This window comes from Lacerta agilis, chromosome 6 (genome assembly GCF_009819535.1).
Source record: "Lacerta agilis isolate rLacAgi1 chromosome 6, rLacAgi1.pri, whole genome shotgun sequence".
Classification (NCBI taxonomy): domain Eukaryota; kingdom Metazoa; phylum Chordata; class Lepidosauria; order Squamata; family Lacertidae; genus Lacerta; species Lacerta agilis.
Window position 1 is genome coordinate 8,035,508 of NC_046317.1, and position 27,554 is coordinate 8,063,061.

At 45.4% G+C, this 27,554-nt stretch overlaps 1 protein-coding gene across 1 annotated transcript; it reads left to right on the forward strand.

Annotated features, from left to right (window-relative positions):
• Positions 1-27,051, forward strand: RXRG (retinoid X receptor gamma). The gene is made up of 9 exons (XM_033151344.1): positions 1-257; positions 7,732-7,876; positions 10,078-10,257; positions 10,801-10,970; positions 12,812-12,941; positions 14,715-14,847; positions 18,866-18,957; positions 20,030-20,135; positions 26,790-27,051. The coding sequence occupies exons 1-9, from the start codon at positions 129-131 to the stop codon at positions 26,935-26,937; spliced, it is 1,233 nt and encodes a 410-aa protein (XP_033007235.1). The 5' UTR covers positions 1-128; the 3' UTR covers positions 26,938-27,051.
• Positions 27,052-27,554: the final 503 nt, after the last annotated feature.

Genomic DNA, 27,554 nt, shown 5'->3' on the forward strand with positions numbered 1-27,554 from the left:
ATTCCCCAGTTCACAGCAATTCTGCACCTGCAAATCTGGGATCGGGCTTTCCCACAGGGAATTCCTTAGATGGCACGTCCAACTACCTTGAGTCTCCCCTCAGTGCTTCAAGGACTCTCTCCTCGCCTATGAACTCAGTAGCATCTGTTAATACAATGAGCTCTCCGTACAGAGTGCTCACGTCCTCTATGGGATCGCGTTCTGTTCCTTTGTCTTCACCAGCGGGCGTGAATTTTGCTGCACACACTAGCCCCCAGGTCAGTATCAACTTATAATTCTTTTTTTTATGCAGTTTGGTAAACTGGAGTTTTCATGAAAATGCCGTATGTTAAGGCCCAGTTCTCAATTATTTGTGGAATTCCTTGCATGTAGCAGGAAGTTTTTCTGAAATAGATGACTTCGTTATTGTGTTCCATACAGACAGATATTCTGCTCCAGATATTCCAGAACCTTTCTGTATGTTCTAAACTAAAGCATGACTGGAGACTTGTGGCCCACGGGATGTGGTTAAATTCCAATGCATCAGCTGCAGCCAGCATGACGGAGGAGCAGGAATGACTGGAGCTGTAATCCAATAAGATCTGAAGGACTATAGATTCCACTTTGCTGTTCTACAGATTGCCCCAATTTGAAATTTGGAAATAAAAGCTAAGGAAGTTCAGCTAGCGCAAGGAGTTTTAGCTGCGCAGTGGAACTTGCTCACCCTCTATTCTCCCTGTGCACCTTGTAAATCTCTTCTAGAAAGTCAGGGGGAAATGCTGGAACAGATTTAGAAGTTATTTGTGGAAAGGAGATGGAGGACAAGTTCCAACAGAAAACGAAAACTCCTTGCACTTGCAATAATAAAAAATAAAAAAATACCCCGCCCATCTGGCTGGGTTTCCCCAGCTACTCTGGGAGGCTCCTAACAGAATATTAAAAACATGATAAAACATCAAACATTAAAAACTTCCCTAAACAGTCAAAACAAAACAAAGCAAAATAAAAAATTCCTTCTAGTAGCACCTTAGAGACCAACTAAGTTTGTTCTTGGTATGAGCTTTCGTGTGCATGCACAATTCTTCAGATACCTGAAGTGTGCATGCACACGAAAGTTCAAAACCAAGTGTGCATGCACACGAAAGCTCATACCAAGAACAAACTTAGTTGGTCTCTAAGGTGCTACTGGAAGGAATTTTTTTATTTTGTTTTGTTTTGACTATGGCAGACCAACACGGCTACCTACCTGTAACTTCCCTAAACAGTGTTGTCTTCAGATGTCTTCTAAAAGTCAGGTAGCTGTTTATCTCCTTGACATCTGATGGGAGGGCCTTCCACGGGGTGGGCGCCACTACCGAGAAGGCCCTCTGACTGGTTCCCTGTAGCCTCACTTCTCGCAGGGAGGGAACCGGCAGAAGTCCCTTGGAGCTGGACCTCAGTGTCTGGACTGAACAATGGAGGTGGAGACGCTCCTTCAGGTATACTGGGCCGAGGCCCTTTAAAGGTCAGCACCAACACTCTGAATTGTGCTCGAAGACGCACTGGGAGCCAATGTAGGTCTTTCAGGAAACAATTCATCGCAGGTCTCACGTACGACTATCGAAGCATTTATTTATAAGGCCATAACAGATTACGCTGCCTTCTCACTAACCACCGATGTAACAAATCCAAACCCAGCCTTGGAAATTTTGTTCTCTCCTTTTGCAACCTTTCTCTGTCCTCCGCGAAACAAATTCCACCCCCACCCCCTTAAACCAAGATTAAGCAGTTTGCTGTTGGGTGTGAGTCCTGTAAGAACAGCTTCCCCGTCTCTGGGTGTGGCAACTGGCCTTTTATACCAGGCCTGGAAGGACTGGGCCCCAACTGGTTCCTGTTACTGCTGCTGCTTAAGATGGGCTTTGCACGAGGGTGGCTTGTATGTGTGGTCTGAAGGAGTATTAAAATATTTGCCTCCCCAGGTGAGAAAGGGAAGAAGTCCGGGTTGAAGTGCCTACCTGCCTTTCAACAGGCCTCCATGATCTATCCCAAGTGTTGACTGAATTATTAGAGCTCATCCACACTTCCACTTGTCCCAGGGCCAGAGAGCTTTCCCTGGGAAAACCTGCCCTTTCTCACTGAATCAGAGCAAACAATGAAACGCAGAAAACCAGATGGATGTTTGATGCTATTCAACAGCGGAGAGCGTGTTTTTCCCTTGGAAAAAGCGTCTGGGACGAGCAGAAGTTTGAACAGGCCCTCGTTCTCACGTTCTTTGCGTGGTTTGCGAAGTGAAATTTAGAAGAGGTGCTCAAATGTTGCTTTTGCTGGCCCAGTATCACCTGGCCGGGGCAGATCATCTGGTAAAATGTGAACAACCGCCACCCCCCAAACCCTTTTGCAAAACATGGACTCTGAACAGGGGCGGCAGTTCCAAGCTGTCGTGCTGAGTAGCTCGAAGGAGTGCGGTTCACTTGCTTTCCTGCTAATGGGATGAGACAGCTGGTCTTTGGGGATTAGCAAGCAGTCAGCTAATGGATTTGGGTTCAAGCAGCTGTCCCAAGTATCATACATCACTGAGCTTAATGTGCAGGAACCAAACTCCAAAGACTTTTAAGGAGACACCAGTTCCCCCTGCCCCGTACTTTGGCTAGGGAATACGGGAGAGGAAGGTGCTGCCAGACCTGCTTCCTGAATTCTGCTTTTTTTTTTTTTTTAAGGAAGCCCTGCCTCAATTATGTGGCCTTTATTCCCCCAACTTGCAAGTGGGTGGCAGGTTTGCAGGCCTACTCTCATAGCATGGAGATGCTGTTCCAGAAGTCCCTGGAGCAGGGGTCAGCAACCTTTTTCAGCTGTGGGCCGGTCCACCGTCCCTCAGCCCATGTGGGGGGCCGGACTATATTTTGAAAACAACAACAACGAACAAATCCCTATGCCCCACAAATAACCCAGAGATGCATTTTAAATAAAAGCAGACATTCTACTCATGTAAAAACACCAGGCAGGCCCCACAAATAACCCAGAGATGCATTTGAAATAAAAGGACACATTCTACTCTTGTAAAAACACCCTGATTCCCGGACCATCTGTGGGCCGGATTGAGAAGGCGATTGGGCCGCATCCGGCCCACGGGCCTTAAGTTGCCTGGAGCTAAGAGGGTGGTTGGGTGGGTTTTCCCATTTGCTTTTACAACTCAGAGCGCTTGGAGACAATATTTCCTCCTCCTCCTCTGCCTCCTCCTCCTCCTCCTCCTCCTCCTCCCAGAACAACGAAATGCTTCCCAGAAACTGTGCAGTGAGAGGGCAGCAACCCAAACTCCACAAAACCTGACTAGGTTTTAGCGCTAGCCAAGTGACCATTTCCTTAAGACAATGCTCAGAAGGTTAAAGTGCCTCACGTCACTGAGCTGCCCTCAGATAGAAGGGTTATCCTCCTTCAGTGGCTGCCGATTCTGTATCCTGCTCTGGAAACTGGAGTGGGTGGTGGACTCGTGAGGCAACTGCTGGTCACTAGAGTGCTCCTGGTAAGAAGCTGTGGTGCAAAAAAACACAACCACACCTTCTGACTGTTGTTGCTCTTCAGTGTGATCTGACTCTGACCCCCCCCCTCCACTCCAAACAATAGCACTTAATGAGTGCAATTGCATTGTCCAAAGACAATGGCAATGCACTCTACATGGGGCTAACTTTGAAGGTGACCCGGAAACTACAACTAACCCAGAATGCGGCAGCTAGACTGGGGACTGGGAGCAGCTGCTGAGACCATATAACACCGGTCCTGGAAGACCTATATTGGCTCCCAGTACGTTTCCGAGCACAATTCAGAGTGTTGGTGCTGACCTTTAAAGCCCTAAACAGCCTTGGTCCTGTATACCTGAAGGAGTGCCTCCACCCTCATCATTCTGCCCAGACACTGAGGTCCAGCTCCAAAGGGCTTTCTCGCGGTTCCCTCACTGCAGGAAGCCAAGTTACAGGGAACCAGGCAGAGGGCCTTCTCGGTAGTGGCACCTGCCCTGTGGAACGCCCTCCCATCAGATGTCAAAGAGAAAAACAACTACCAGACTTTTAGAAGACATCTGAAGGCAGCCCTGTTTAGGGAAGCTTTTAATGTTTAATGGACAATTGCATTTTATTATTCTGTTGGAAGCCATTCAGAGTGGCTGGGGAAATCCAGCCAGATGGGTGGGGTATAAATATATTATTATTATTATTATTATTATTATTATTATTATTATTATTATTATTAGCACCATTTGGAGACATTCATGGTCATTCATTTGAGTGCTGAAAACTGTCAGATTGAGCATTCTGGAGCTGACCAAAGTGTCTAGAAGTCTTCGGAACTTCCTTTGGCCTACTTGCTCTGAACTAATGGTTTTCATACCTTGATCATCGTTCTCTTTTGTGCTTCACAACCTATGGATTGATTAATGAGGTTAATTGGTGCATGAAGGATCTTGCATTAAAGCAGTAGATTGATCTTAATACCACTTCCAGCAGTATAATTGGATATCAGTCAGGAGCTTTTCTAAAGTTGCATCTGGCCCCAATATGGAAACTTATTAGGTTGGGGCAGTTCCGGGGGGATGCTGGGGTTCCTTGCAAGCATGTCAAAAGTTCTCTCAATTCTTGTCCGAAGTGAAACCTCTGAGGTTCAACAAAACTACCAAAGAATTCCAATGAAGGAGTTCAGAGATTTCATATTAAGGATATTTTGCAGGACGCTTCCTATAGGAATAATGTGTATGAGTTTTTGAACATCACATGGTTATTATACATTACTAAGTATTTGGATGATCAAATTCTGCACTGGCATATACATACAAAATCAAACACAGAAGTCTGGTTCTTTTACTACCATATAAGGCTATTTGAAGGATGCACAAACAGGGGCGTAGCAAGGTAAACTGGTACCCGGGGGCAAAAAAAAAAATTGTCACCTGCCCCCAGAGGCGTAGGAAGGTCAGGTGGTACCCAGTTCAGAAAATTTCTTGTCAACCCCCCCATTGTTTCCCCCCCTGAAAAAATGGTTTTACGTTATTTCATATTTTCTTACAAAGGAATAATAACAAGTAGTAGTAGTAGTAGTAGTAGTAATAATAATAATAAAAAAACAACAACTTTTATTTATATCCCGCCCTCCCCGGCCGAAGTCGGGCTCAGGGTGGCTAACATCAGATACATAACATTGGTATAAAATCAACCAATAATTAAATTACCTCCTAAAAACATCTCAAAATCAAATTAAAGTCTAATTAGATGGCTTTCCACAGGGTTAGGGTTGGGAACAGTAAGTGCTCCACTGAACTGAAATTTCAGCCTTCACGACATCGGAAAACAGCCAAGTAAACAGCTATTTTGGTGGAGGAGGGTCAAGATATTAACTGATATGCATGAAATTTCATATATAGCTATATACAGGTGAAACTCGAAAAATTAGAATATCGTGGAAAAGTCAATTTATGTAAGCAATTGTTTTCATTAGCTACTGGAGTTTAATATATGAGCTAGACTCATGACATGCAAAGTGAGATATGTCAAGCATTTGCTTGTTATAATTGTGATGATTATGGTGCACAACTGATGAAAACCCCAATGTTGAAATTGTTAATTTGGGGTTCTCATCAGCTGTACGCCATAATCATCACAATTATAACAAATAAAGGCTTGACATATCTCGCTTTGCATATCATGAGTCTATCTCATATATTCGTTTCACCTTTTAAGTTGAATTACTGAAAGAAATGAACCTTTCCACGATATTCTAATTTTTTTAGTTTCACCTGTAATCCCTAGTATAGTAAGATAAGACCTTCGGAACACGCATTTTTTAAAAAAGTTTTTTATGAACCGCCCTAGTAGGGCAGTAATTGTTCCTTGATAATTTGTCACCCCCTCCATTATGGAACATGGGGCGGCCCGCACCCTACGCCCCCCTTGCTACGCTCCTGTGCACAAATCAAGAACACAGCAACTAGCACACATAGCAAATGAAAATGGAAAGTGTGCAGAAATGTCAGAAGTAAAGCAAATACAATCAGCGGAAGAAGCACGGCCTTAAAACGAGGTAATTGCAAATGTTCATAGGCAGAATCTGAAGAAATTTCACTTCCCAGAGTCCCCAGATATCAAGGTTTGTAAATGAAAGATTTGGAAATGGTGGGTACCACAAGAGGGAAGGATGCCTATCATTTTCATATTAAGGATATTTTCATATTAAGGGGAATGATTCTAAGACACAGCTTAAAAAGGTAAAGGGGCCCCTGACCATTAGGTCTAGTCATGTCCGTCTGGGGTTGTGGCGCTCATCTCGCTCTATAGGACGAGGGAGCTGGCGTTTGTCCGCAGACAGCTTCCGGGTTATGTGGCCAGCATGACAAAGCCACTTCTGGCGAACCAGAGCAGCGCACGGAAACGCCGTTTACCTTCCGCCGGAGTGGTCCCTATTTATCTATTTGCACTTTGACGTGCTTTTGAACTGCTAGGTGGGCAGGAGCTGGGACCGAGCGACGGGAGCTCACCCCGTCGCGGGGATTCGAACCGCCGACCTTCTGATCAGCAAGCCCTAGACTCTGTGGTTTAACCCACAGCGCCACCTGGGTCCCTTAAGACACAGCTTAGTTGGTTGCAACTCAGAAGGCCCGAATTTCAGGAGGCACTCAACCTTCTGCCAAGAAGCACTTTCAGCAAGAGTCTTAAGGAGAAGTGAGTCGTTCTATGTCCCTTCCTCCCACTTGCTGTTATGCATTGGATCTGTGGCAGCTGCTTGGCAACTTAGCTTAGAAATGCCTGGTTGCGCTGCCTCAAATAGCCAGACTCTGCTTTTACGATTTTACTGGTGGATGGGCAGGCACTTATGCATGGACCTAAGTGGCTGCAACAGCTTCAGAACTTGCCACCTGATCATGAAAATCAGGGTGGTCATGCGTAGAGATGTAAAATTTCCGGAAATTTTGAAGCTCAGAAAAAAACCCCAGTTTTTTCCCGGGTTTTTTTCCGGGGAAAAAAGAAAAATTTTGAAAAATTGAAAAAAAAATTGCTACATTACCACTTCTTATTTCTTTTCCAGATTGAAAGTCATCCTGTTACTTTAGAAACATAAAATATAACTATGGACAATTTTAATGGGCATAAAATTATCACAACTAGTATATTAAAAATATAGTGTAGCTAAACAATTATTACTTTTAAAATAATAATTATTTCTATTTGTAACAAATGGAGCAACAATCTCCTGAACTGTTCACTAGTTTATGTGGAACAAAAAAAACAAAAACAAAAAACTCCACATTACAATTTTTAAAAATCCAGAAATAACAATTATTCATATTTCCTCTCCACACCATTAAAAAAAACCATTCTCATAAAAAGAACTGAAGTAGGAAGTGGGACTAAATTTCAATGAATGGGCATGAAATTTAATCAGAATCATTTTCTGAGCTGTAACGATCAGTATAAGATTCAGTCTCTGCTTCTGCATCTACTCTGTTGTGTCTGTCATTATCACAGTTATTATGGACTTCTAAAAACTGAATGTTTGCTCGGATTGAAACAATTTTTCCGGGGGGGGGAGGCTTCAGGAAACCCCCCCCCAATTTTTTCCGGTTTCCCCCCGGGCCTTCACATCTCTAGTCATGCGTACAGATCCCATATGGAAGAGGTACTAGCTGAATACTTTCCATGAGAACTGTTAACATGAATGTTGGGTCACGGCCACAGCATCAACCCAACGAAGCACCTCTCTTTCTCTCTCTGTGTGTTCACCTTCTCTTTTTAGCTTAATGTCATGAATAGTGTCAGCAGCTCTGAAGACGTCAAGCCACTGCCGGGCCTGCAAGGGATGGGAGCCATGAATTACGCATCCACAAGCCCAGGATCGCTGACCAAGCACATCTGTGCGATCTGCGGGGACAGGTCATCAGGTACCGAACCTATTTTAAGCTCTTGACCGCAGCTTGTATATGAAGGTACTTGGCAACTTTAAGAATATTGTGTCCACCCCCGCAAAATAAGATTGCATTGATAGGTTTTGGTGCGGGTGGCGCTGTGGTGGCTCTAAACCACGGAGCCTCTTGGGCTTGCCGATCGGAAGGTCGGCAGTTCGAATCCCCACAAAGGGGTGAGCTGTTGCTCTGTCCCAGCTCCTGCCAACCTACCAGTTCGAAAGCAGGCCAGCGCAAGTAGATAAATAGGTACCGCTGCGGTGGGAAGGCAAATGGCATTTCCGTGCACTCTGGTTTCCATCATGGTGTCCTGTTGTGCCACATGACCCGGAAAGCTGTCTGTGGACAAACGCCGGCTCCCTCAGCCTGAAAGCGAGATGAGCGCCGCTCTCCGTTCAGCACTGGCGGAGGAAAAGGAGTGTGGGGGGAGCACACCGCCCCCAGCAGCGCGATCCTGGTGTGGTGCCATTGTGGCTGCCCCCACCCACCCACAGGACGTGTGCCACGCCCCTGCAGGCAGCACGCCACACCCCCAGGACGCACGCCAGCCCCGCCCCCACCTGCTCTCCGCCCCCCGGTGCTGGAGCATGAAGCTCCGCCGCTGCCGTCCAGGGATCCTTTACCTTTTACCTTTCCCCCCTTTGTTCCTAATCTGTAGTCAGGTATTCCAGGATATTCCAGTCCTGAGCACTGTCATTGTTTATGGAATTGGGTGTTAACATGGGAACTTGAGAATCTCATACTTAAATTTTTGTCAAGGCAAATTTCAGGCTCCCTTGAGCATGGAGCTGTATAAGACATAGAAGCAGCCAGAAGACTTGGCTATTCCATGCTACGGTGACCCTGCCTCGCTCATTGATTTTCTAGTTGAGGTCAGTAATTCCTGCTCCTAGCCTTTTAAAAGATCTTCTCCCCCAAGACCAAACTCTTTGAAAGCACAGTATTCTGCAATGCCTATTCAGCACGTTACACACAAACTTCCTGATTGATGGATTGAGGACACACAAATAAGTTCCCCCCCCCCCCGCACACACCCCAAACAACACACAATTAATTTATTGAATTCACTGCCCCAAGGCAAGGTGATAGGCATGAGTGTAGCCAGGATTTATGTTAAGGGGAGGGGGGCAAAACTGAACTACCTGTGATGCGATTGGTCAGTTAGTTAAATATTTTTATTTATTTACTTGATTTAGGGTGGCAGCTGCTATACCCATGGTGACAGGCACCATCTTAAATGACTTTATAGCAGAGTCCTACACGTTTCTGGACGCAGATGGCACTATGGGTTAAACCACAGAGCCTAGGGCTTGCCGATCAGAAATTCGGCGGTTCGAATCCCCACGACTGGGTGAGCTCCCGTTGCTCGGTCCCAGCTCCTGCCCACCTAGCAGTTCGAAAGCACGCCAAAGTGCAAGTAGATAAATAGGGACCACTCCAGCAGGAAGGTGAACGGCATTTCCGTGCGCTGCTCTGGTTCTCCAGAAGTGGCTTAGTCATGCTGGGCACATCACCCAGAAGCTGTACGCCGGTTCCCTCGGCCAATAAAGCGAGATGAGCGCCACAACCCCAGAGACATCTGTGACTAGACCTAATGGTCACGGATCCCTTTACCTTTACACGTTTCTACTGAGAAGTAAGTCCCATTGAGTTCCATGGGGCGTCTCCTTAAAAGGCGATTAAACAAACCCATTGCCAAATGGAGCCCCCGGGCCTTGCTTTTAGTGGGCTGGTTGGAGGCATTTGGTTGGTCTCACTTTGGGAAAATGGACTGGACGGATGTTTTTGTTTAATTCAGCAAGGGGATGGGAGAGTCCTTTAATTTTCTTACATCTCTTAAAAACCACTTTCTGTCTCCAACCTTAGTGTGGCTCGGCAGACAGGTTGAATGTTGCCAGGAATTGGGGTTTCTCAAGATGAGAGAGAGGACCTCTCTCTCAGAGGCAGTTTTAGGATGGCGGTTGTGCTCCTTTGTTGTTGTTTAGTCGTGTCCGACACTTCGTGACCCCATGGGCAGGGGTTGTGAAGTCAACACCGTAGAACGGAGCGAGAGAGGCGGATTTTAGCATTGCCCAGGGCGCCGCTGAAATTTGAGAGCCCAAAGTCCACCACTGCCTCTCTGCACCCCCTTCAAACCACTTGTTCTCGTCTCCTGACATGTGCTGCTGCCATCTTCCCAGGGAAGCACTACGGGGTATACAGCTGCGAAGGCTGCAAAGGCTTCTTCAAGCGGACAATCAGGAAGGACCTCATCTACACATGTCGCGATAACAAGGACTGCCTGATTGACAAGCGTCAACGGAATCGCTGCCAGTACTGCCGCTACCAGAAATGTCTAGCGATGGGGATGAAGAGGGAAGGTACGTCCATTTGGGGAGGCACAACACACACGCTCCATCCTTGGTCGCGTTGGCCGGAATAATCTGGAAAAGTGGTAGGCCCAGAACCCCTGCTCTGTCACTGCAATCCCACAGCAGTTGGGGTTGAATTCACTGCAGGGCAAACACATTTATATTTGCATTTATTTATTTATTTGGTTTCTCAGATTAGAATTTTACAGTCACATATCAAACATACAACAAAGAAACAAGATTGCAAAGAATCTCCTGGACTTCCCTTCTCCCCTTTGTGGGTCCAGTTGTTAATCATTTCCTCCTGCATCTTTTATAATAATCCAAATATTTTACCTCTCCATTGCTTCCAAAATTCACCATTAAACTACAAACGTTATTCCAGTCCTACTAACTTTTTAACTGTTTACAATGGTTTTTTTTACAATGGAAAAAGAAGTGGATGTATTCAGGGGCACAGAGGGGGTGTGTAGATGCCTGAAATGTTTGGACTGGGGCAAAACCTGGTTTTTTAAAAAAAATTATATATATATATATATATTTCCTCCTCAGCGGTTCAAGAGGAGAGGCAGAGAAGCAGAGAGCGGAGTGAGAATGAAGCTGAGTCTACAAGCAACTGTGGCAGCAGCAATGAAGACATGCCCGTGGAGAGGATTTTAGAGGCTGAAATGGCTGTTGAGCCCAAAACCGAATCTTACAGTGATGTGAACGCTGACAACTCAGTAGGTGGCTGCTTGGGACTGGGCTGTTACTTGGACAACTTATTATTACTATTAGTAGTAGTAGTATTAATTAAATTTCTATTTATTAAATTTGAGAGTGGTGAATAATGAGAGTGATTCATATGTGCATGCCCAGAGGGCCAAACTACAGGTGTTTTTTTTTTTATTTAAAAAAGTGCTTAAGCCAGCCTTTTTAAAAAAGAAAAGAAAAGCCGCTGGTCCAAACTGGGACCCCCCCCCCTGAAAATCACACACCCCTTATTTCTGTTTGTCTCAAAGGTACTGTTTGCACTAAATTGCACCCTTGTGGTGGGGAGCTATTATTAATATTAGTGTTATTTATTAAATTTGTATACCGCCGTTTACCTGCAGGTCTCAGGGTGGTTGGCCCGTTGGCCTGATCCTGCCAGTTCAGTCCAGATCTATGCTGGGTTTGATGAACATGCAGCATTCGAAACACTGTGTGCAGACCAGACTTGATTCAAGCTGGGCAGAGTGTGAGCAGTTCCATGTTAAGTGCCTGTTGAGCTTTACAAAGAAGAAACACTTACAACATGGCCTCTTTTGGCATATGCACTGCAGATTCGCAGTCTAAATGGGAGTTGGTTGACCAGTTGTGTGGAGAACTTAGGTAAAGGGTAAAGGGACCCCTGACCATTAGGTCCAGTCGCGGACGACTCTGGGGTTGCGGCGCTCATCTCACTTTATTGGCTGAGGGAGCCGGCGTACAACTTCCAGGTCATGTGGCCAGCATGACTAAGCCGCTTCTGGCGAACCAGAGCAGCACATGGAAACGCTGTTTACCTTCCCGCCGGAGCGGTACCTATTTATCTACTTGCACTTTGACGTGCTTTTGAACTGCTAGGTGGGCAGGAGCTGGGACTGAACAACGGGAGCTCACCCCGTTGTGGGGATTCGAACCGCCGACCTTCTGATCGGCAAGCCCTAGGCTCTGTGGTTTAACCCACAGCGCCACCGCATGGCTAAAACAGATAAAAGAGAGGAAAGCTTCCCCTGCTGGTCACTGCCCATAAAGAGAAAGCGCTCGCTATTGTCCAATAAACGGAGAATGAGGAAAGTACAGGTAATTTGAACCAAAGGTGGCAGCAGTTAAGAGTTTTAAATGAGAGCAATAAGTGATAAAATGAAAGCATTCCTCCCTGTGTTGTGTACACAAATCACTTTTGTTCTAATGCCACTTTTAGTCAAAGAGATTTTGTGAGCTTTTGAAGCTCTGCAGAAACTTGCAGATGCTGTTTATTGGAGTAATAATAATAATAATAATAATAATTTATTATTTATACCCCGCCCATCTGGCTGTGTTTCCACAACCACCATGGGCAGCTCCCAGAATATTACAAACCCAATGAAACATCAAACATTAAAAACTTCCCTAAAGAGGGCTGCCTTCAGATGTCTTCTAAAAATCAGATAGTTATTCATCTCTTTGACCTCTGATGGGAGGGCGTTCCACAGGGCGGGCGCCACTACCGAGAAGGCCCTCTGCCTGGTTCCTTGTAACCTCACTTCTTGCAGGGAGGGAAGCGCCAGAAGGCCCTCGGAGCTGGACCTCAGTGTCCGGGCTGAACGATGGGGGTGGAGATGCTCCTTCAGGTATACTGGAGGCAATCTAGGACGACTGTGTCTATCCTACGGGCACCAGTGCATAGCTGTCAACCTTTCCCTTTTTTGTGCAATGCCTGATTCAAAAAACCTTTTTGCCTCCAGGATTTTTATGGGTTCAGTATTTGGGGTGCTTTCAGTAATGGGGAGCAGGATGGCTATGATGACGAGGTGGTGGCAGTTGACTTTACTCACCCACATACCTGCTTCTCACTTAGACCAATGATCCTGTCACCAACATATGCCATGCGGCTGACAAACAACTCTTCACGCTGGTGGAATGGGCCAAGCGAATCCCACACTTCTCAGACTTAACGCTGGAAGACCAAGTTATCCTTCTCCGAGCAGGTATGGATCCTGGGCCCCCTCACCTTGCCACTGCTGCAGGGGCGTAGCAAGGTAAATTGGTACCCGGGGGCAAAAAAAAATATTGTAACCCCCCCCCCCCAGGCATGGGAAGGTCAGGTGGTACCCGGTGCGGAAAATTTCTTGTCAACCCCCCGCCCCCTGCAAAAATGGTTTTACGTTGTTTCATATTTTCTTACAAAGGCATAATAACAAGTAATAATAATAAAAAAACTTTTATTTATATCCCACCCTCCCCGGCCGAAGTCAGGCTCAGGGTGGCTAACGTCAGATACATAACATTGGTATAAAATCAAACAATAATTAAATTACCTCCTAAAAACATCTCCAAATCAAATTAAAGTCTAATTAGATGGCTTTCCACAGGGTTAGGGTTGGGAACAGTAAGTGCTCCACTGAACTGAAATTTCAGCCTTCATGACATAGGAAAACAGCCATGTGAACAGCTATTTTGGTGGAGGAGGGTCAAGATATTAACCGATATGCATGAAATTTCATATATAGCTATATAATCCCTAGTATAGTAAAATAAGACCTTTGGAGCAGGCATTTTCAAAAAAAAATATTTCAAAATAAAAAAATTTTTAATTCCCCCCCCCAAAAAAATTGTTCCTTGATAATTTGTCACCCCCTCCATTATGGAACCCAGGGTGGCCCGCCCCCGACCCCCTTGCTATGCCCCTGCACTGCTGTACTTCCTTCAATCACTTGAGGAAAGTTTTGATTAAGAGAGACACCAAGGGAGCTCATGCAATGCCGATTTTTACTGCATTGCACCATTTCAGACTGAAGGTGACGACGAGATTGCACTTTAACCATTCCCCCATTTAAAAATAAATAAATACGGACGTGTTGAAAACGAAGAGGGCATTCTGTGCAAACCTTTGCCCCCATGAAATAAGCAATAGGGGCTGTTTTTTAGAGAGGGGGCGGGATGGGGCAGGGGATCCTGGTTGCAAAATGGGGAGAAAATGCTGACTCATTCCACGGGCGGCCAGTCAGCATTCCTCTCACTCTGATTTGGCTTTTAAGCACCATGACATAGCTGTGTCAGATCTGCTGCATGAATCTTCTGACACATGGCTTTGTTGGGGGCAAGTTACATGTGGATTTACCTTGGTTAGAAAAACTTCAATCTTCACAAAAAATAATATATGAAAAAACAAAACACACGGAAAAAAGCAAAGAATTATAAATAACGATTAAAAATTGGCTTCCAATTGTCTGTATATCGCTTCCCTTAATAATAAAACAAAACTTGCTATACCTTATACAATAATTGAAAAATAAATAACTAAATAAATGGCTCACATTTTAATGTAAATCTCCCCACATATATCTCAATCTAAGCAAATCACCAAATCTGTTCTTATACCTTCTTTTTTCAGGTAGTCTTCCACATATTTCCACTCGGCCTTAGATCTTTGTTTTGATATATTTCGAATTGCTGCCGTCATTTTAGCCAAATTCATGAATTCCACCAATTTAATCAACCATTCTTGAATTGTTTGCTTTTGTTTTATTATGCATTTTGTGCTGCTATTTTGTGTTTTTATGTTGTGAACCACCTTGTGGTTTTCAGATGAAGGGCAGTATAGAAATTTAAGAATTGAATAATAAACAAACAAGTAAGCAAACAAAAGCTTTCCTACGCCCAACACAAATGAATCCAGTTCACATTAAGGGCTGTGTCTTTAAAGAGGCAAGTCCCATAAGAAGTACCGGTATCTGTTTCACTCCTGTCTTCTCTTCTAGGTTGGAATGAGCTGCTGATCGCCTCTTTTTCCCATCGCTCTGTCTCCGTCCAGGATGGCATCCTGCTGGCCACAGGCTTACACGTACAACGGAGCAGTGCGCACAGTGCCGGAGTGGGCTCCATTTTCGACAGGCATGTTTTTGAACTCTTGTTTTGACGTTTGCACTTTTCTGTGTCAACGACTTATTTGTGTTGATTTGGTGGAATAAAAAGCTCGGTTAGGAGATAGCAGAAATCATGGGGTTAGAGCTGACCCAAAGTCCAGAGGTAGCATTATTATAGATGATAGATAGATAGATAGATAGATAGATAGATAGATAGATAGATAGATGTAGCAATAATAATAATAATAATAATAATAATAATAATAATAATAATAATAATAATTTTATTTATACCCCGCCCTTCCCAGCCAGAAAACCAGGCTCAGGGCGGCTAACATCAATTAAAATCACAGCAAGAAAACATAAAAACGATCAATTTAAAATAACAGATTAAAATACAAATTTAAAAATTCAATTAAAACTGCAGGTCTCAATCTCAAAATATCCCACCAATAAAAGATGAAGCGTAAATATTAAACAGAAACCAACCCAAAGGCCAGGTGGAATAGCTCCGTCTTGCAGGCCCTGCGGAAAGATGCCAAATCCCGCAGGGCCCTGGTCTCTTGTGATAGGCTGTTCCACCAAGTCGGGGCCAATATTGAGAAGGCCCTGGCCCTAGTTGAGGCCAACCTAACGTCTTTGTTGCTCGGGACCTCCAAAAGGTTATTATTTGAGGACCTTAAGGTCCTACATGGGACATACCAGGAGAGGCGGTCCCTTAAATACGAGGGTCCTAAACCACATAGGGCTTTAAAAGTCAAAACCAGCACCTTAAACCTGATCCTGTACTCCACCGGGAGCCAGTGCAGCTGGTAAAGCACTGGATGAATGTGGTCCCGCGGCAAAGACCCGGTAAGGAGCCTCGCCGCGGCATTCTGCACCCGCTGGAGTTTCTGGGTCAGTTTTAGGGGCAGCCCCGCGTAGAGCGAGTTACAATAATCAAGTCTGGAGGTGACCGTCGCATGGATCACTGTGGCCAGATCAGGGCGAGAGAGGTAGGGGGCCAACTGTTTAATACGGCGGAGATGGAAAAATGCCACCTTTGCTGTGGTTGCAACCTGTGCCTCCATAGAAAGAGAGGCATCAAAGGTTACACCCAGACTCTTGACAGAAGGCGCTGGCACTAGTTGGGCCCCCGCAAGAGATGGGAGTTGGCCTCCCAACCCCATGTCGTCCCGACCCAGCCAGAGGACCTCTGTCTTCGAAGGGTTTAACTTCAACCGGCTCCCACGCATCCATGCAGCCACAGCCTCCAAGCACCTGGCCAGTGTGTCTGGGACCGAGTCAGGGCGGCCGTCCATCAACAGATCAAGCTGGGTGTCATCAGCATATTGATGACAGCCCAGCCCGAAACTCCGGACAATCTGGGCAAGAGGGCGCATAAAGATATTAAAAAGCATCGGGGAAAGGATTGTGCCCTGCGGAACTCCACACACCAAGGAGTGTCGCGACGACAACTCCCTCCCTAGCACCACTCTCTGTCCCCGACCTGAGATAAAGGAGCGCAGCCATTGTCGGACTGTTAAGATAGATAGATAGATAGATAGATAGATAGATAGATAGATAGATGATTGATAGATAGATAGATAGATAGAGGTAGCATTATTATAGATAGATAGAGATAGATAGATAGAGGTAGCATTATGATAGATAGATAGATAGATAGATAGATAGATAGATAGATAGATAGATAGATAGATAGATACATAGAGGTAGCATTATTATCTATAGACAGACAGACAGACAGACAGACAGATAGATAGAGGTAGCATTATTATCTATAGATAGATAGATAGATGATAGATAGATAGATAGATAGATAGATAGATAGATAGATAGATAGATAGAGGTAGCATTATTATCTATAGACAGACAGACAGACAGATAGATAGAGGTAGCATTATTATCGATAGATAGATAGATAGATAGATAGAGGTAGCATTATTATCTATAGACAGACAGACAGACAGATAGATAGAGGTAGCATTATTATCTATAGATAGATAGATAGATAGATAGATAGATAGATAGATAGATAGATAGATAGAAGTAGCATTATTATCTATAGACAGACAGACAGACAGACAGATAGATAGAGGTAGCATTATTATCTATAGATAGATAGATAGATAGATAGATAGATAGATAGATAGATGATAGAATTTTGTATTGGCTTTTACATGTTTTCCAAACATAACATTCCATCTTATACAGTATAACAAACCTTTGGCTATCACAGCCTAGGATTTGTGTCAACCTCGACTAATGGTTTTCTAACTTTCTTTCTGATTTTGCATTTTATTTTAATAGTTAGTGCTATAAAACCCAAATCCTAAGTAGACTCCTTCTTAGTCCTTTTTCGCAATAATTCATATAGTTCTCCTTACAAAACTTACAAAAAGGGATGTAGTCTCTATGCCATGATGGTGTTGCTCCAAGTGAAGTCCCCCCCCCCGTTCGTCTCCCCTATTCAGGGCCAGATTAAGGTTTGTTGAGGCCCTAAGCTACTGAAGGTAATGGGGCCCTTTGTATGTCCAGCTGTCCTTTGTCAACAAAAGATTGTCGCTGTTTTTTGTGTTGAATATATGCTGTATGGTAATTTATGGACTTAATAGGTATCTAAAGCCATTTGCACATAACAAATAGGAGCCTATGGTAATTTATGGACCTACACCAACACAAAATACTGTTGCTGTATGTATGCAGGTTTTATTTTATTTGTTTTTTATCTTATATTTTGGAAATGTACATTCAGTTTTTTTCCTTTAATTTTTTGGGGCCCCCCCAAGAGAGTGGGGCCCTAAGCTATAGCATCCAGTTACAGGTAGGTAGCCGTGCTGGTCTGCCATAGTCAAAACAAAATAAAAAATTAAAAAATCCTTCCAGTAGCACCTTAGAGACCAACTAAGTTTGTTCTTGGTATGAGTTTTTGTGTGCATGCTTGTGGTCCTGGGAGAGGGGGGTCAGGAATGCTTTCCAAGGACACTGGATCTGTCAGCTGTCTCTCCCCTGGTGCTTCTTCTCCTTCTCGCTGCTCCTCTTCCAATATTTCCCAGCTTCTACTCTCTGCAGCCTCTGAATTGTGCCCTTCTGCAAACCACTGATCTAAATCTATACTGTCCTCCTGTTCTTGGGAAGGGTCAGGAGCATAGCTGTGAACTTTCCCGTTTTTTTGCTGGAAGTTCCCTTATTCCAGCGTCGTTTCCCATTGCAAAAAAAAAAAAAAAAGGGAAAGGTGACAGCTCTGGTCAGGAGAAGGGGTGAGGGGAAGCGGTCCTCACCATTCAGTCCAGCCCCTGACAATATGGATGCCCCTTGAAAAGTGAGTGACCGAAGCCTGGCAATTCCACACTGTGGTGTGGAGGCACCTTGGACTGCTATTCTCATACTGAGTGCATCACTGCAGACTTTGTGTGATGGCCTGGGGGTCAGACTCTGATGCTGAACCTGGGGGATCCCAGCCTGCACAGGATTCCCCGCCTCCAGAACCAGCTGAGCCGGGGCCAGGGCTTGAGCCTGAAGGATCCCCACCTGTGCTGGATCCCCAGGTGCAGACATCAGCAGAGTCTGCTCTGGCTCCTGATGGGAGGGAGGACCCATTGCCTGCAGGTGCTCCACTCCCAGCCTCTTCAGAGGAAGCTGAGGCAGCCCCTGGGTCCAGTAACCCACCAACCTCTCCTGAGCTGCAGAGGCTCAGGACAGAGAGGCAAAGAGAGCTAAGTGCTTTCATGAGGAGTGCTCACCTCCAGGCCCGGAGGAGAGGCGAGTCTCCGGAGGATCGAGGCCGCCCTAAGCATAGGGCCAGATAAAAGCCAGCCAGACCCAGCCCAAGTTGCGTGAGCAACTTAGTTGCAAGCGTATGCTCAACCTGCAACCTTGTGCCTGAACCTGCCTTGGACCTCGACCTGCTCCCTGCCTTGCTCTCTGCTGGACTGACTTCCTTTGGACCCCTAGATCCAGGACTGGACTTGGACCTCGCTTCACGGACAAACCCCTGGGGCCAGCACACTTTGACTCTCTAATTCCCTCTTTTGTCTCTAATACAGGGTCCTTACTGAGCTGGTATCCAAAATGAAAGACATGCAGATGGACAAATCTGAGCTGGGGTGCCTACGAGCCATTGTCCTGTTCAATCCAGGTATGTGTGGATGCCTGGGGAAGCTGGTACAGGGTCAAATCGACTCGTGAATAAATTTAGCCCTGGGTTCTGAGCAGCGGCTCGTGGTCAGGCCTGTTCTTGCTGGTTCTAGGGAAAGGCGTTCTTGGTGCCCTCTTCTCTCAACCGCCCAGCTTTGCCATCACTCCTGCATTTATCCATGTGGCGTTGAGGTAGCCAAGTTAGTCCAGTGGCAGGAAAATACGGAAGAAGGATGGTGCTTAAAGAGAATGGCAATGGAGCGATGCATGGAGAGGAATGACTGAACAGTAATGGGGATGGCAGTAGAAAAGATGAATGAAATGCGTAGGCCTCATATTGTAAGGGGGATGGGTATCACTTTAAGCCTGCCTAAGACCACCCTGTTGCCCTATAATGGCCATGAGGCAGTCTTTTTTTGTTTCTGGCTGGTACCACATAGTAAGGTAAAATAGGTAAAGGGCCCTTTAATGGTTAAGTCCAGCCAAAGGCAACTATGGGGTGCGATGCTCATCTCACTTTCAGGCCGAGGGAGCCGGCGTTTGTCCACAGACAGTTTTCCGGGTCATGTGGCCAGCAGGACTAACCCGCTCTGGCGCAACAGGACACCGTGAGGGAAACCACAATGCATGGAAACGCCGTTTACCTTCCCACCACAGTGGTGCCTATTTATCTACTTGCACTGGTGTGCTTTCAAACTTCTAGGTTGGCAGGAGCTGGGACAGAGCCATGGGAGCTCACCCCATTGTGGGGATTCAAATCACTGACCTTCTGATCTGCAAGCCCAAGAGGCTCAGTGGTTTAGACCACAGCGCCACCCGCAGCCACCTTTACCTTTACCACATAGTATATATTAGGGACAGCAGTGTGTCTTCTCAGAGGTCTCTTTCAGGTAGATGGGTAATATTATTGCACTGCCTGTTTTTCCAGTTAATTGCGGTTTCACAGCTAACATACACCATGGACTACGATGCGATTACAGTTGGCCATTCTGCAACCTACAGAAAAAGAGTGGGGAATAGCTGTGCTGTTTTTTAATCATGACCCCCCCTTCCTTGCTCTCTCACCCCATCAGATGCCAAGGGTCTGTCTAGTCCTGCAGAAGTGGAATCACTACGTGAGAAAGTTTATGCAGCTCTGGAGGCATACACCAAACAAAAATATCCTGAACAACCTGGAAGGTAAATAGAAAGAGGCTCAGCACTACTTAACAAAGAATGCTGTTGGAAAGTTCAGAATACCAATGATGGTGCTTCTGTGTGTTTGGTTGGTTCAGAAACATTCAGAGGACAAGAGAGCCAAAAGGGACAAATCAGTGGTGGGCAACAACCTAACTAGATCTAGATCTGCGGATGACCTGTACTTGGATCAGTGACAACTTGAAACCCATTGATCATCATGTTGAGTTCCCTAGAGGAAAAGTGAGGTCTAAATTTATTAAATAAATAAAAAGTCTATATTTCTTAGATCCAGAATTGACCGTCAATCCTAAAGAGGGATGTGTTTCTGTTCCAACTCTGTATCCATCACAATCACCGCTGCTTACTTTCTGCTGCGGTTCGGTTTCCACCAAATATGACTGGGCTCATTTCTAGGCACAGGTCTGGACTTTAAAGCTCCATGTCTGAGCACTCTACACACACAAAAACACACACACACTGTTTTCCCCAGGAAAACCTGTGTTTTACCACTGATCACAGCAAACAACAATCGGGTTTTCCTAGGGAAAGTGCCAGGACAAAAAAAGGAACTGGAAAGAACAGTGCAGAAGGAAGTCTGAGTGAGCCCTGAGCCTTGCATTCCTCTCTTTAATGTAACTTACATTCATCTCAGTGGAAAGGAAGCTAATGTCAAAACAACATAAAAACAGTCACTAATTGTGCATCCCTTTTGAACTGAAAAAGCCAAAAGCAATGTGAACAAATACTGGTTGTTTTTCTGTTTTTGTTGGAATTATCCAACGTCGCATTCGTCTATTTACTCCAGAGCAACAAGTTAGAAATGAACCAGGGAGCTGGGCATGGGTTTCAGCAGGGATACGAGAAGTTACACGGAGCAACTTTCTATTCTGGTGGCCTGGGAGTCAGAGACTTTGCCTCTGGATCTCAGCCACTCTCCAAAGTTGGCAATCTTCTCTTTCCTTCCAGTAACCTTTGGGATAACTACATTATCCAAAACAAAATAAAAAATAAAAAAATCCTTCCAGTAGAACCTTGGAGACCAACTAAGTTTGTTCTTGGTATGAGCTTTCGTGTGCATGCACACTTCTTCAGATACACTGAAACTGAAGTCACCAGACCCTTAAATATAGTGAGAGAGTGGGGAGGGGTATTACTCAGAAGGGTGGTGGGAATGGGTGATTGGCTGATGGGTGTGGAAAACCTGTTGATGACTGTTAACAACTGCAATTGGTCTTACAGGAAAAAAGCAAGGGGCGAGATGGCTAAAGATAGCTTTGTCATGTATAATGAGATAAGAATCCAATGTCTTTGTTCAGACCAGGTCTCTCCATGGTTTTAAGTTTGGTAATGAGTTGCAATTCAGCCACTTCTCTTTCCAGTCTATTTCTGAAATTCCTTTGTAGTAAGACAGCTACTTTGAGATCTTTTATAGAATGTCCTGGGAGACTGAAGTGTTCTGCTACTGGTTTCTCTGTCTTGTGATTCCTGATATCAGATTTATGTCCATTTATCCTTTGGCGTAGGGTTTGGCCTGTTTGTCCAATATCGAGAGCTGAAGGGCACTGTTGGCATTTGATGGCATACACAATGTTAGAAGATGAGCAATTATAATAGTCCTGAGATGGTATGTTTGTTGTTGGGGCCAGTGATGGTGTTGTCCGGGTGTATGTGGCAGCAAAGTTGGCATCTGGGTTTATTGCAGGCTCTGGTACCAGTGTCCATGTTGAGTCCTGTTGTTGTTGTGGGTGAGGAGTTGTTTTAGATTGGGTGGCTGTCTGTAGGCGATGAAGGGTCTTCCTCCCAGAGCTTGAGAAAGAGAACTGTCATTGTCTAGGAGAGGTTGTAGATCTCTGATGATGTGTTGTACTGTTTTAACTTGGGAGCTGTATGCGATTATTAGTGGTGTTCTGTTATTTTCTTTTTGGGGTCTGTCTTGCAGCAAGTTCTCTCTGGGTATCAGTCTGGCTCTGTTGATCTGTTGTTTACCTTCATCAGGCGGATATCTTAGTTCTAAAAAGCTTTGCTGCAGATCTCTTAGGTGAGAGTCTCTGTCTGTAGAGTTGGAACAGACTATGGCAGACCAAGACGGCTACCTACCTGTAACTGTACATTATCCAATTCTGCCACCTGCTGGTTAACATGCAAATGGGAAATCCTTAAAAGTTATCTTCTGTGTATTTCTCCTACATCTTCCTCTCTCTTCCTCCACCACCCTTTTGGGGTGATTTTGGTACTGAATAGATTTAACAGGAATTGGGGCAAATGTGGAACGGTGGTTATTTATATTGTGTATGCTGTTTAATGGTTTTAATGTTTTTGTGAGCTGCCTCTAGGCTGGAAGGGATGAAGTAGAATATTTTAAATTAACGGTGTAAAGCCCAACAGCACAGCAAAACCACCAGTACACAGCAGAGGCCATAAGATGTCCCTAAATGATCACCCACACGTTTTGGGGGGAAAGGTGAATTTCATACCCTCCTAGAGGTCACTTGAGTGGGACAACTCTCCACCTCATGAGTGCCCTTTTGCTATTCCATTAAAAAGCAACTGCGGTCAAGGTTCTGCTCCTGGCCGCATATGTTGGGTATGCCATAGGCAGGCCCTGATCCACAGGTTATAAATGCCAATGGGATTCATATGGAGAAAAGTGGAGTTTATAAATAATGTGTATCCAAGGTGTGAAAACCTTTCAGTGCCTTGGATTTGTGCCTGAAAGCAAACTCTGGTATTTTTTCAACATGTTGAAAAAATCTCAAGGACATATGAGATAAGAAAGAAGCAGAAACCAGTTTCCCACGACTATGGGATTTTGGAATTAGAGAGGGTGGGTGTGGGTTGAAGAATGAATGGTTTTTATGGAAATTCTCTTTGTGTCATGGTATAGATATACGGCTTGGTAATGGATAACGGTTATAGAATAAGAATTTAATTTTAGGCAGTGTAGGAGGGAAGGGGGGGGGAAGAGTTTGAATAGAATTAATTTCAAATGGGATGTTGTAACGAAATTTGGAATTAAGTAAGGGAGGTTCAGGAATATAGTGAATGCAGAGGATAGGTTAAAATGATAGATAAAATGTGTAAGATGAATAATTATTTAGTAAAAGAGTGTATAAGGAAAATGTGAGAAGGAGAAAAAGTAATATGGGGATCAATTGGAAATAACTGTGAATTAGGGTTAAACTGAAATCAACGGGGGGGGGGAATCGGGGAAGTCTGTAAAAGCAATGATGATAAGTGTAAAGCAAGTGGTTAAATTGGGAAAGAATTGTTGATCACCCCAGTGAGAGGGGGGTTTGTTTGGTATGCTCCCCTTAGTGAGAGAAAGGGGAGTTGGGAAAAATTTAATCATGTATTGTAATTTGGAATTAATTGGAATTTTTAAAATAAATATTATTTTTTTAAAAATGAAAGCAAACTCTGGTAGCTAGTGTGGGATACATTCAGTGAAGTCCAGTGTTGAGGGTCTTCTGGCGGTTCCCTCACTGCGAGAAGTGAAGTTACAGGGAACAAGGCAGAGGACCTTCTCGGTGGTGGCGCCCGCCCTGTGGAACGCCCTCCCACCAGATGTCAAGGAAATAAACAACTTTCTGACTTTTAGAAGACATCTGAAGGCAGCTCTGTTTAGGGAGGTTTTTAATGCTTGAAGTTTTATTCTGTTTTTAGTGTTCTGCTGGGAACCGCCCAGAGTGGCTGGGGAAACCCAGCCAGATGGGACCCATTTTAAGCTCTAAAACACAGATAAATGTTTTGGTGAAAGCAGGGGAGGTATTGTTTCTGAGTGAAATGAAGTTTAGTTTCTTTTCCTACGTCTTCCTGCAATCTGCAGTGGATTTAAAGCTAAAACGAAAAACCAAGACTACAGACCATCACACAACCTTCTTCCTCCGTTTCATTGGCATTTTATTGATATGGTGCCTTTCTATATATATCCTGCTCAGAGCTGTTTACACACACACACACACACACACACACACAGCAACAAGTCACATATCACAATATCAAGACATTTTCGAATGTGCATAGTAATGTTGTTGTTGTTCAGTCGTTCAGTCGTGTCCGACTCTTCGTGACCCTATGGACCAGAGCACGCCAGGCAAGCCTATCCTTCACTGCCTCTTGCAGTTTGGCCATACTCATGTTAGTAGCTTCGAGAACACTGTCCAGCCATCTCGTCCTCTGTCGTCCCCTTCTCCTTGTGCCCTCCATCTTTCCCAACATCAGGGTCTTTTCTAGGGAGTCTTCTCTTCTCATGAGGTGGCCAAAGTACTGGAGCCTCAACTTCAGGATCTGTCCTTCTAGTGAGCACTCAGGGCTGATTTCTTTGAGAATGGATAGGTTTGATCTTTTTGCAGTCCATGGGACTCTCAAGAGTCTCCTCCAGCACCATAATTCAAAAGCATCAATTCTTCGGCGATCAGCCTTCTTTATGGTCCAGCTCTCACTTCCGTACATTACTACTGGGAAAACCATAGCTTTAACTATACGGACCTTTGTCGGCAAGGTGATGTCTTTGCTTTTTAAGATGCTGTCTAGGTTTGTCATTGCTTTTCTCCCAAGAAGCAGGCGTCTTCTAATTTCGTGACTGCTGTCACCATCTGCAGTGATCATGGAACCCAAGAAAACCCAAGCATAGTAATAATAATCAGCATTAAGCAATTCGAAAACCAAATTTAATTCCATCAGAGTTGGATGGAAATTTAATTCCATCAGAGTTGGATATATCCTGTTCTGTGGATGCTTGAGGTGCACAGAGGCAGCAGGCAGTATCTGGTGAAGTTGGGTCGCTGTAGTCAAGGTCACATCAAGCAGATAAAGCCTGGTCAAGCTCTCTTAGGCAGCGGGTGTGGAAGACCAGGACCTTGGATAGCTCAAAATGAGCCCTGCTAGCTAAAGCTCTCTCCTGCTGTAGTTGCAGGAAGCTGCGGCCTTGGCAGGCAAATGCAGCCAACAGTAGGCTGACAAGACCCGTCGTGTGGTTGGTTCCACATCCCCAGAGGAGTCGGCTGGGTTGTTAATAATAATAATAATAATAATAATAATAATTTATTTGTACCCCGCCCATTTGGCTGGGTCTCCATCTGGGCGGCTTCCAACAAATATTAAAATACATTAAAATATCACGGATTAAAAACTTCCCTAAACAGGGCTGCTTTCAGATGTCTTCTATAAGTCAGATAGTTGTTTATTTCCTTGATATCTAATGTGAGGGCATTCCACAGGGCGGGTGCCACTACTGAGAAGGTCCTCTGCCTGGTTCCCTGTAACTTGGCTTCTTGCAGTGAGGGAACTGCCAGAAGGCCCTCGGCACTGGACCTCAGTGTCTGGGCAGAACGATGGGGGTGGAGATGCTCCTTCAAGTATACAGGACTGAGGCTGTTTAGGGCTTTAAAGGTCAGCACCAACACTCGGAAATGTACTGGGAAATTGTGCTCGGAAATGTACTGGGAGCCAATGTAGATCTCTCAGGACCGGTGTTATGTGGTCCCGGCGGCCACTCCCAGTCACCAGTCTAGCTGCCGCATTCTGGATTAATTGTAGTTTCCGGGTCACCTTCAAAGGCAGCCCCACGTAGATCGCATTGCAGGGTTGTTAAAAGGCTCTTGCCTGATTTTACAGTTGGTGTGCCCTGAAAGGCTGGGGAACTGTAGATATGGCAATTGGTGCATCCAATTGCCATATCTACAGTGCATCCTACAAGTCCAAGGATAGTGCCAAGGCTGTGACTGGAAGGCCCCAGACTAGCAGGAAGGGGCCTGACCCTTCTCTGCCTTTCACTACAAGATCCAGGATTGTGAATCTTGGCAAGCTAATGCAATAATTAATCCACAATTAATTAATCCAACATGTATATAAAACCAGGGGGCAGTTTTCAGCTGGCATATTCTGTCAGTGCAAGGAGTTCTGCTTGTGCATTTATACTTTCCCCTTCCTCTCCTGGCACTGTCGCCAAATCTGCTCCGGGAAACCCAGGCGGAACGTGTTGTTGTGCAAGCCGAAACCCTTGTGCCGACATTAAAGCAGGGGTCGGCAAGGCTTACCGGGCATGGGCCGGATCACTGCCACAGAGATCCTCCAGTGTGGTGTAGTGGTTAAGAGTGGTGAGCTCGTAATCTGGTGAACCGGGTTCGCGTCTCCACTCCTCCACATGCAGCTGCTTGGTGACCTTGGGCTAGTCACACTTCTTTGAAGTCTCTCAGCCCCACTCACCTCACAGAGTGTTTGTTATGGGGGAGGAAGGGAAAGGAGATTGTTAGCCGCTTTGAGACTCCTTCGGGTAGTGAAAAGCGGGATATCAAATCCAAACTCTTCTTCCTCCGTGGGCCAGGCCGGTGCAGCGCGACACCGGAAATCACATCTGCTTATGTCTGTGGTGCCGGAAATCGCTTCTGTGCATGCCCAGACGCTGAAAATTGCGCCTGTGCAGGGAACCACCAGAAGGCCCTCTGCGCTGGACCTCAGTGTCCGGGTAGATTGATGGGGGTGGAGATGCTCCTTCAGATGTGGGCCCAGGTGCAGGAAGAGCCTTGCACGAAGCCCTACTTCAGATCCAGCGAATGAGGTGGAGCTCTTTCTTTTGTCTCTCAACAGAGCACACCCCTTGGCATCCCCTGATTGTCACTAACTTCGGGTTTTCTACATCTCTGGTTCCTTCAGGTTTGCCAAGCTCCTCCTGAGGCTGCCGGCCTTGCGATCTATCGGCCTGAAATGCCTGGAGCACCTGTTCTTCTTCAAGCTGATCGGTGACACCCCCATCGACACCTTCCTCATGGAAATGCTGGAGACGCCGCTGCAGATTACTTGACCCTGAAAATGGATTGAGGAGGTGTAGAAACGAAGGATGGGACAGAGAGGCTGAAGGCTAATGATGGTTTCCACTTAGGCTGGTGTGGTCCTGGTCTGCCTGTGCAGGGTGGGGGGAGTAACAAGGGGGTGGTGGCATCTCTGTGAGAATTTAGTGTCCAAAAGACGGGATTCTATGTGGCTGTGGCTGTGCTGCTTTTACCCCTGGCTGGCAGCAAGGTGGGGGGGGCAGGACATCCTACAGCTTGTCAGTAACAAAACGGTGCCACCTGTACAAATAAATGAGCTTAAATTATTTTTTCACTTCCAGTAAAAACGAGAAATAAAATAATATATAAGGAACTGGTGTGGAAATTGCTGTTGTTGCTTGGGGTTCCTTCTTACCCGAGGAAGGAAGGAGGAAGGTAAAAAGGTAAAGGTAAAGGACCCCTGGACGGTTACGTCCAGTCAAAGGCGACTATGGGGTTGCGGCACTCGTCTCGCTTTCAGGCCGAAGGAGCCGGCATTTGTCCACAGACGGCTTTCTGGGTCATGTGGCCAGCAGGACTAAACCGCTTTTGGCGCAACAGGACACCGTGACAGAAACCAGAGTGCACTGAAACGCTGTTTACCTTCCCG

Bases quoted from the DNA above. Each gene is read 5' to 3' on its own strand.
- RXRG (XM_033151344.1), top strand. From the start codon at position 129: ATGAACTCAGTAGCATCTGTTAATACAATGAGCTCTCCGTACAGAGTG. The intron at 12,942-14,714 runs GTATGGATCCTG...CTTCTCTTCTAG, and splicing joins AGTTATCCTTCTCCGAGCAG to GTTGGAATGAGCTGCTGATC. The intron at 14,848-18,865 runs GCATGTTTTTGA...TCTCTAATACAG, and splicing joins GTGGGCTCCATTTTCGACAG to GGTCCTTACTGAGCTGGTAT.